This window comes from Salvelinus namaycush, unplaced genomic scaffold, assembly GCF_016432855.1.
Source record: "Salvelinus namaycush isolate Seneca unplaced genomic scaffold, SaNama_1.0 Scaffold277, whole genome shotgun sequence".
Classification (NCBI taxonomy): domain Eukaryota; kingdom Metazoa; phylum Chordata; class Actinopteri; order Salmoniformes; family Salmonidae; genus Salvelinus; species Salvelinus namaycush.
In genome coordinates, this window is record NW_024059641.1 from 54,698 (window position 1) to 65,462 (window position 10,765).

General features: G+C 41.2%; 1 protein-coding gene across 1 annotated transcript; it reads left to right on the plus strand.

Moving 5' to 3' along the window:
• Positions 1 to 4,702: 4,702 nt before the first annotated feature.
• Positions 4,703 to 10,296, plus strand: LOC120039527 (zinc finger protein 239-like; the record flags this gene model as incomplete). The annotated part of the gene is made up of 2 exons (XM_038984934.1): positions 4,703 to 4,820; positions 9,313 to 10,296. Coding segments are annotated over 2 exons (720 nt in total), but the record flags the coding sequence as incomplete, so codon positions are not given.
• Positions 10,297 to 10,765: the final 469 nt, after the last annotated feature.

Sequence of the window (10,765 nt, forward strand, 5' to 3'; positions counted from 1 at the left end):
GTTCAGAATACCAGTCTCCCAGTCTGCTCCAGCACAGTCTGCTCCAGCCCAGGTCAGAATACCAGTCTCCCAGTCTGCTCCAGCACAGGTCAGAATACCAGCCTCCCAGTGTGCTCCAGCCCAGGTCAGAATACCAGTCTCCCAGTCTGCTCCAGCACAGGTCAGAATACCAGCCTCCCAGTCTGCTCCAGCCCAGGTCAACTTACCAGCCTCTCAGTCTGCTCCAGCCCAGTGTGCTCCAGCCCAGGTCAAAATACCAGTCTCCCAGTCTGCTCCAGCCCAGGTCAGCCAACCAGCCTCTCAGTCTGCTCCAACACAGTGTGCTCCAGCCCAGGTCAAAATACCAGTCTCCCAGTCTGCTCCAGCACAGGTCAGAATACCAGTCTCCCAGTCTGCTCCAGCACAGTGTGCACCAGCCCAGGTCAGAATACCAGCCTCCCAGTCTGCTCCAGCCCAGGTCAGAATACCAGCCTCACAGTCTGCTCCAGCCCAGGTCAGAATACCAGCCTCCCAGACTGCTCCAGCCCAGGTCAGAATACCAGCCTCTCAGTCTGCTCCAGCACAGGTCAGAATACCAGCCTCCCAGTCTGCTCCAGCCCAGGTCAGAATACCAGCCTCCCAGTGTGCTCCAGCCCAGGTCAGAATACCAGCCTCCCAGTCTGCTCCAGCCCAGGTCAGAATACCAGTCTCCCAGTCTTCTCCAGCCCAGGTCAGAATACCAGCCTCCCAGTCTGCTCCAACAGTGTGCTCCAGCCCAGGTCAGAATACCAGTCTCCCAGTCTGCTCCAGCCCAGGTCAGAATACCAGTCTCCCAGTCTGCTCCAGCCCAGGTCAGAATACCAGCCTCCCAGTCTGCTCCAGCCCAGGTCAGAATACCAGCCTCCCAGTCTGCTCCAGCCGAGGTCAAAATACCAGTCTCCCAGTCTGCTCCAGCCCAGGTCAGAATACCAGTCTCCCAGTCTTCTCCAGCCCAGGTCAGAATACCAGCCTCCCAGTCTGCTCCACCCAGATAGTCACCCACAACTGCAATCCTTATTGATTCAAATGGGATGTTCTTAGAGAGGGAGAGGGAGTGAAAAGGGAGAGAGGCGGAGAGAGGGGAGTGAAAAGGGAGAGAGGCGGAGAGAGGGGAGTGAAAAGGGAGAGAGGCGGAGAGAGGGGAGTGAAAAGGGAGAGAGGGGAGTGAAAAGGGAGAGAGGCGGAGAGAGGGAGTGAAAAGGGAGAGAGAGATTTAAATTGTGAGAGAGAGGGAGTGAAAAGGGAGAGAGGCGAAGAGAGGGAGTGAAAAGGGAGAGAGGCGAAGAGAGGGAGTGAAAAGGGAGAGAGGCGAAGAGAGGGAGTGAAAAGGGAGAGAGGCGGAGAGAGGGAGTGAAAAGGGAGAGAGGCGGAGAGATGGGAGTGAAAAGGGAGAGAGGCGGAGAGATGGGAGTGAAAAGGGAGAGAGGGGAGTGAAAAGGGAGAGAAAAGGGAGAGAGGGGAGTGAAAAGGGAGAGAGGCGGAGAGAGGGGAGTGAAAAGGGAGAGAGGCGGAGAGAGGGAGTGAAAAGGGAGAGAGGCGGAGAGAGGGAGTGAAAAGGGAGAGAGGCGGAGAGAGGGAGAGAAAAGGGAGAGAGGCGGAGAGAAAAGGGAGAGAGGCGGAGAGAGGGAGTGAAAAGGGAGAGAGGCGGAGAGAGGGGAGTGAAAAGGGAGAGAGGAGGAGAGAGGGAGTGAAAAGGGAGAGAGGCGGAGAGAGGGAGTGAAAAGGGAGAGAGGCGGAGAGAGGTTGACAGTTTATGACAAATAGTTAAACAATTTTGCATGTAATGGCTTATGCAAGGAACTAATGCCTAGATGTTTTGAGGGGTAAGACTATTCAACAGAGAACCATATACTATATTTTGATCAACATGACGTGAGCAATTGATAATGTGGAAAAAAGCTGACACTTGTACATTATCAATTGCAATTTGTTCAAAGGAATAAGATATTGCTTTAATGATGTGCACAAGTGACTAGATTATTTGGAATTTGTACAAGTCGTATCAAGAATTGCACTTTTGATCTAAGAAATGCACCAAAGCGACTGAGGAAAACTGTAATCACTTTCCCAGTGGAATACAACCTAACAGACAAGAAGCCATTCTTTACAAAACAGTATGAATACAAACAATGGCAGGGCTGATTGGTGATGGGGAGGGTATGGGGCATTAAGTGAGCTAGATCCTTTGATTGCCTTTGGGAGCCTGTCAGATATGGTCAAAATATCTGTAAGATAATTTGTGATACAAACATATTCTATTTGGAGATGTTTTTTTACCATTCAGGGATCTCATTCCCTTTTGTACTTTAACCATTTGCACATTGTTACAACACTGTATATATATATAATATGACATTTGTAATGTCTTTATTGTTTTGAAACTTCTGCATGTGTAATGTTTACTGTTCATTTTTATTGTTTATTTCACTGTTGTATATTATCTACCTCACTCGCTTTGGTAATGTAAACACATGTTTCCCATGCCAATAAAGCCCCTTGAATTGAATTGAATTGAATTGAATTGAGAGAGAGAGAGAGAGAAGCCCCTTGAATTGAATAAAGCCCCTTGAATTGAATTGAATTGAGAGAGAGAATCTATTTCCTAAAGTTATCCAAAAGAGAGAGAGAGATAGGGAGAGACTTTACATTCTAATCGTAGAGAAAGAGAGAGAGAGAGAATGTGAGAGAGATACAGACAGCCAGCCAGCCAGCCAGCCAGCCAGCCAGCCAGCCAGCCAGCCAGCCAGCCAGCTAGCTAGCTCTGGGTCCGTCTTGTTGTCACTGTGGCTGCGCTCAGACCGAGTGAGCTACGGTCAAGCGGGGCATCTCGTTGAACTCGGCACGGCCTGGAGATAATAGTAATGCCATTGCAGGCTTTGTGTGTCTTTAAGCACCGTATTTTTTCACTCCATCCCTGCTGTGTGTGTGTGTGAGAGCTTTTCTTTGACATCTGTTGGGAGAAATGACTGATTTACAGTTCACGAGGGTTGTCTAATCACATATATGAAGTTTTGAAAAGTTCTGACCTTTTACCCCTTCAAAACAGCATCTATGACACCATCTTAAGGCACTTCTGGTTGTCACAGTAAACACATATCTTGAATGGAGTATGCTGTTACAGAATCCTGAGTTTTAAGTCTGTATATTAAAAATTGACTGATCTACACAGGTTTGAATGCAGTGATTGTCACAATTGCAGGCTATGTAAATCAAAACTTAATTCCTTCATGAGTGAGGGTCAATTTCACCTGCACGATTCATCAGTTTACGTTTTTGTACAAAAGGTCTTATAGAAATGTGTAAAACTATGCTTGACAGTTTATGACAAATAGTTAAACAATTTTGCATGTAATGGCTTATGCAAGGAACTAATGCCTAGATGTTTTGAGGGGTAAGACTATTCAACAGAGAACCATATACTATATTTTGATCAACATGACGTGAGCAATTGATAATGTGGAAAAAAGCTGACACTTGTACATTATCAATTGCAATTTGTTCAAAGGAATAAGAAATTGCTTTAATGATGTGCACAAGTGACTAGATGATTTGGAATTTGTACAAGTCGTATCAAGAATTGCACTTTTGATCTAAGAAATGCACCAAAGCGACTGAGGAAAACTGTAATCACTTTCCCAGTGGAATACAACCTAAAAGACAAGAAGCCATTCTTTACAAAACAGTATGAATACAAACAATGGCAGGGCTGATTGGTGATGGGGAGGGTATGGGCCATTAACAAAGCCATCACCTACAGAGAGATGAACCTGGAGAAGAGTCCCCTAAGCAAGCTGGTCATTGTGCTCTGTTCACAAACATAAACACACCCCACAGAGCCCCTGGACAACAGCACAATTAGACCCAACCAAATCATGAGAAAACAAAAAGATAATTACTTGACACATTGGAAAGAATTAACAAAAAAACAGAGAAAACTAGAATGCTATTTGGCCCTAAACAGAGAGTACACAGTGGCAGAATACCTGACCACTGTGACTGACCCAAACTTAAGGAAAGCTTTGACTATGTACAGACTCAGTGAGCATAAATGTCAAATGTGTGATTTCATGAACTGGTACATACAAGAAAACCAGGTTTTAAAGTTCTGTTCAATAGCCATCCCATCATTACAAAACATTTGAAAGGCTAAGTCTATCATCTCCTGAGAAGTGGTAACTATTCACATGAACTTTTCAAAGAGGTTTGGTGCCCCCTGGTGGCTGAACCCGAGATCAATGAGAGATCTTGTCAGAAACAATGACAGAGTCCCACTTCTCAGCTATCTTTATTTACATCAAACTAAACTAACTGCTATCTTGAAATGTTGAAAACGTGTTTTTAAATAGCTCAGGCTGATACCCTACCTGAGCGAAAAACTGGCACTTTAAAGGAGTCTAATTTTGTCAAATGCAAAAATGATAAAAATTTCAACTCACAGGTACATTAATAGACCAAACACAAACATCTGTCATCTCGAAATGTCCTAAAAAGGTTCTAAACGGGCCCCCTGGGTCTACACCTGGAGAGCAGATGGGCACATCTGCACCAGAGCTGAAATTTCAACTGGAGAGCAGATACTTCAACTCGACAGAGGTCAGAGTGAGGCTCTTCTCCCTGACCTGGTGGTTCTAATGACCTGGTGGTTATAATGACCTGGTGGTAATAATAAGAGGAGGATGTTACAGTAAAAGAAGAGGAGGATGCAGTTTTTGGAGTGAAGGAGGGAGAGATAACTGTCACATTGAAGTTGGAGAAGGAAGAACAAGAACAGGAGGAGGAGACAGGCGATCTGATTAAGACCAGTAAGTACTGTCTTAAAAACAGGAGCACAAACTATTGATAAACTGATGCGTGGTTTTAAAGCAGCGTTCTACTGAATGTTGATGCTTGAATGTGTTATTATTTAATGGAGGAATTGATAACTACACTGTAAGATGTGTAAACCACCAAAGAGCGGGTCACCAACAAAACCTTAACAATGGATTAGCAAATTCACAACTTTAATGTCTCACAGAATGGACTTGCTCTTATCATGACTCAAATTACATTGTATTACACTGGAGAGTGATTCCATGCCAACGTGGCCCGAAAATATTTTTCGTATCTCAGAATATAATGTTTGGCAATTCTCTCATAGAAACCTCATTGGAGGAAGTATGTTCGATATGTTTTTTTACATTTGTAACACAAACCATGTTTGAGAAAACCATGATAAAAGTGGCCTTTTTAGGAACTTTTTAGACCTATACATGCCTCCTGTCAGACCCCATGACCTCTGAACCCTACATGATACAGACAACATCTAGTCATTATACTGTCAGACCCCATGACCTCTGAACCCTACATGATACAGACAACATCTTGCTGTCATTATACTCCTTATAGTGTGCTCTAATATATATAGTCTAGATTATCTTGGAGTCATTATACTCCTTATATTGTGCTCTAATATATATAGTCTAGATTATCTTGGTGTCATTATACTCCTTATATTGTGCTCTAACATATAGAGTCTAGATTATCTTGGAGTCATTATACTCCTTATATTGTGCTCTAATATATAGAGTCTAGATTCTGAGATCTATTTTTATATATTCATTTTTGACAATCTCAAAAGTAGCCTTTCTGATCCAGCTCATTTTTAGACATATATCATTTGTAACGATATAGCATCCTCTTCAAACAATTCACATGGATTCTTGGTACTTTTTAATGATTTATAAATTTTATAAATTGAAATGGAAAACTTGTATTTTTTTACATCTTTTACTGAGGTCTCAGTTTAATACGTTCTGGATGTAGCCTAGCCCTGTTGTAGATATAGAGGATGTAGCCTAGCCCTGTTGTAGATATAGAGGATGTAGCCTAGCCCTGTTGTAGATATAGAGGATGTAGCCCTGTTGTAGATATAGAGGATGTAGCCTAGCCCTGTTGTAGATATAGAGGATGTAGCCTAGCCCTGTTGTAGATATAGAGGATGTAGCCCTGTTGTAGATATAGAGGATGTAGCCCTGTTGTAGATATAGAGGATGTAGCCTAGCCCTGTTGTAGATATAGAGGATGTAGCCTAGCCCTGTTGTAGATATAGAGGATGTAGCCCTGTTGTAGATATAGAGGATGTAGCCCTGTTGTAGATATAGAGGATGTAGCCTAGCCCTGTTGTAGATATAGAGGATGTAGCCTAGCCCTGTTGTAGATATAGAGGATGTAGCCCTGTTGTAGATATAGAGGATGTAGCCTAGCCCTGTTGTAGATATAGAGGATGTAGCCCTGTTGTAGATATAGAGGATGTAGCCTAGCCCTGTTGTAGATATAGAGGATGTAGCCCTGTTGTAGATATAGAGGATGTAGCCCTGTTGTAGATATAGAGGATGTAGCCTAGCCCTGTTGTAGATATAGAGGATGTAGCCCTGTTGTAGATATAGAGGATGTAGCCTAGCCCTGTTGTAGATATAGAGGATGTAGCCCTGTTGTAGATATAGAGGATGTAGCCTAGCCCTGTTGTAGATATAGAGGATGTAGCCCTGTTGTAGATATAGAGGATGTAGCCTAGCCCTGTGTCCATAGAGTATCCATAGTGTGTCCATAGATGTTTGCCCATGGAAGAAGTGGTCAGAAAATGACTTTTTGGACCTGAATGGCAAAACATTCAGGAGATGTGGGGGCGGCAGGTAGCGGCAGGTAGCCTAGTGGTTAGAGCATTGGACTAGTAACCAAAAGATTGCAAGATCGAATCCTCGAGCTGACAAGGTGAAAATCTGTCGTTCTGCGCCTGAACAAGGCAGTTAACCCACTGTTCCCCGGGTAGGCCTTCATTAAAAATAAGAATTTGTTCTGACTTGCCTAGTTAAATAAAGGTAACATTTTTTTTTAAATGTTCAAAGTTGACCCGTTTTCTATTCCCCACCATACCATGAGACATCCATGTTTTAATCACTGGAATAGACAAACGGTTGAGTTTGATATCATTGAAAAACAAAAAGGGTTGTTAAACAGTTTTATAATCCCCCCCCTCCCCAATTTTTTTAAAAATTATTATATTTTTAACCTTTTAACATCAATTATCTAAAAACATGCAAACTCCTTGTTTGCACATGTTGTAGTTTAGACCCTACTTTACATCATCTGAGGTTTTTGGGTCTCGCCTGCCATCAGTTGAATACAGGGTGGGTGTCATTTCAATTATACACATAGAATTCATAGAATGGACCCTTCAGACCAGTAGTGGAAAAAGTACCCAACTGTCAAACTGGAGTGAAAGTAAAGATTCCTTAATAGAAAATGACTACTTGAGTAAAAGTAAAGATTCCTTCATAGAAAATGACTACTTGAGTAAAAGTAAAGATACCTTAATAGAAAATGACTACTTGAGTGAAAGTAAAGATTCCTTCATAGAAAATGACTACTTGAGTAAAAGTAAAGATTCCTTAATAGAAAATGACTACTTGAGTAAAAGTAAAGATACCTTAATAGAAAATGACTACTTGAGTAAAAGTAAAGATTCCTTCATAGAAAATGACTACTTGAGTAAAAGTAAAGATACTTTAATAGAAAATGACTACTTGAGTAAAAGTAAAGATACCTTAATAGAAAATGACTACTTGAGTAAAAGTAAAGATTCCTTAATAGAAAATGACTCAAGTAAAAGTAAAGATACCTTAATAGAAAATGACTACTTGAGTAAAAGTAAAGATACTTTAATAGAAAATGACTACTTGAGTAAAAGTAAAGATTCCTTAATAGAAAATGACTCGAGTAAAAGTAAAGATTACTTCATAGAAAATGACTACTTGAGTAAAAGTAAAGATACCTTAATAGAAAATGACTACTTGAGTGAAAGTAAAGATACTTTAATAGAAAATGACTCAAGTGAAAGTCACAGTAAAATACTACTCGAGTAAAAGTCTAAAAGTATTTAGTTTTAAATGTACTTAAGTATCAAATGTAAATGTAATTCCTAAAATATACTTTTAAGTATAAAAGTAAAAGTATAAATCATTTCACATTCCTTATATTAAGCATACCTGACTGCACCATTTTCTTGTTTTGTTATTTTACGGATAGCCAGGGGCACTCCAACACTCAGGCGTCGTTTACAAACAATGTATTTGTCAGATCAGATGCAGTAAGGATGATCAGGGATGTTCTCTTGATAAGTGTGTAAATTGGACCATTTTTCTGTCCTGCTAAGCATTCAAAATGTAACGAGTACTTTTGGATGTCAAGGAAAAGTACTTAGGTAGTACTTTAAAGTATTTTTACTTAAGTACTTTGCACCTCTGCTTCAGACCACTGCAGTACATCTGTGATAAGGTGCGTCTCGGTGAGAGGTGTAGGAGTCAGGCGCAGGAGAGCAGGGATATCTGAGAAGCGTGTTTAATCATATAGTCCACCAATACAAAAATGGCACAGACGAAAATCCAAAAAACTACGCTCTCGATATTCAGAAACTCGTGCAAACGCACGGAGGAACAAACACAGTTCCGACACTTTACATACACGTGCGTAATAGTGAAAACAACAAACATCACATATAATCGAGCGCAAATACACACAAGCTTAATCCCGCACGAACTAAGGCAGGCAACAGGTGCCCTATATACACACAGAAATAAACGCAAATGAAACCAGGTGTGAAAAGGATCACAGACAAAACAAACAGAAAAGGAAAAAGGGACCCGTTGGCGGCTAGTAAACCGGCGACACCGACCGCCGAGCACCGCCCGAACAGGGAGAGGAGTTACCTTCGGTAGAAGTCGTGACAACATCATTGAAATTGTAATGAAATTTACATTTTAACTTCTAATTACTTCCACAAAGATGGCCGCCGGTCCGTCCAACCGTTGAATGTCAACTTGAATGGACCTCTCTATTCTGTTTAATTTTTATGATTTCCAACAGGTTTCTTATGGAGGGTTGACAGTATAATTTAAAACAACTGATATTCCCATTCAAGTTCAACATTCTCTGATGTGTGGACCTCCAACCATCTTTGTGGTTCAACTTGGAGGTCGAAATGTAAATTTTATGACCATTTAGTACATTTTTCGACCAAAACATGACACCCATGAGAACAAGATTAGATTTGGAGCTCTACATCATTTTTTTTTTTTTTTAAATCTCACCAAGTTTACGTTTAATGATGTAATGTTGTGAAAACTGACCTTGTGTTATTGAGGAATGTAGGGGGGGGGGGGATCTAGTCTAGATTAAACCTCATAGGAAGACAGTTTTATCATGTGGAGGTTTCATTCAGGCCTCTGTTTAACTAAATAATATGTTTGTCTTTGGCAGGAGAAAGACCAGACTCTCCCTCTGACAGCAGGAAGAGTCCTTCAGGGGAACCAGACCCAGAGATGCCCAAACCAGCCAAAGGACATCACTGCTCCCACTGCGGAAAGAGTTTTACTAAGTTACGAAACCTAAAAGAGCATGAGAGGACACACACAGGAGAAAAGCCTTTCCAATGTTTCCAGTGTGGAAACAGTTTTAGTCAGTTAGGGAGCCTGAAAATACATAAGAGAATACACTCTGGAGAGAAGCCTTACCGCTGCTCCCACTGTGGAATTACTTTTACCTGGTTAGGAAGCCTGAAGTCACATGAGAGAATACACACAGGAGAAAAGTCCTACCACTGTTCCCACTGTGGAAAGAGTTTTAGGTGGTTAGAAGGCCTGACAAAGCATGAGAGGACACACACAGGAGAAAAGCCCTACCAATGCTCCCACTGTGGAAAGAGTTTTACTCAGTTGGGGAACCTGAAATCACATCAGAGGATACGTACACAGGAGGAGACAACATACCACTGCTCTCATTGTGAAAAGACATTTTCCCAGTCAGAGGACCTGAAATCACATGAGAGAATAGAGAGGCTGTGTTCTGACTTATGTTTTTGACTGAGAATTAGTGTTTTTGTTCATGCCAAATGAAATCGTATTGTTTATATGAAATCATTAAAAAAAAACTTTACTTTTGCTTTTGTTTTTTATCTGGAGACCTGATCATGTCTAAAATCAGATAAAATATTTTAAAATATGTATATTATTTTTCTTATGAGCCTCGATTGATTGGATGCAAAATGTCAACCCTATGATGTTGTTCATTATATTATTTGCAAAATGTAAATTATTATATAAGTAAGTAGCCTTCTAGAACAGCTCATAGAAACAGGAGCCTTGTCTTGTATGATCCAGAACGTCTGTCTGACATTGTGAGAGTAATAAGGAAAATATTTTTAGTTTTCATTGTATTTCCATATCTTGACAGGCTATATATAATTTGACCACATCAATGCATTTCTAACGATTACAATCTGTATAAAGTCCAGTAATTTGTTACATTAGAGGCACGTGTGAAAGGTAATCCATTCTGTAAATACTGTTAAAAGACTAAGAGATAATACATTTTGAAATGGAAGGAGAGATGTCTGATCTGCTCTGTTGGAACATTTTGCCACACTGCCATAGACGCCATCACACAACAGGTTGAAGTCAAAGAGGGGTTTCTTTGACATGATGTCATCAATGGGTTCCCAAATATGAGCAGAAGATGCTGCTGAATGTGTGGCCATGACTCACGACTCATTCAGTTCTGCAGAACAGCAGTGTGTTGCCTATACCCTTACAGGAGGAAGCTGTTGAGGGTGGATGGCTTATTGGGGAGTGTTGTCTACTCATTCAACGTATATTTACCTTCTTGCTAAAGCAACTTGAGTTATAATAGTCCTCTCTCTGTGTTCTTATTGGTT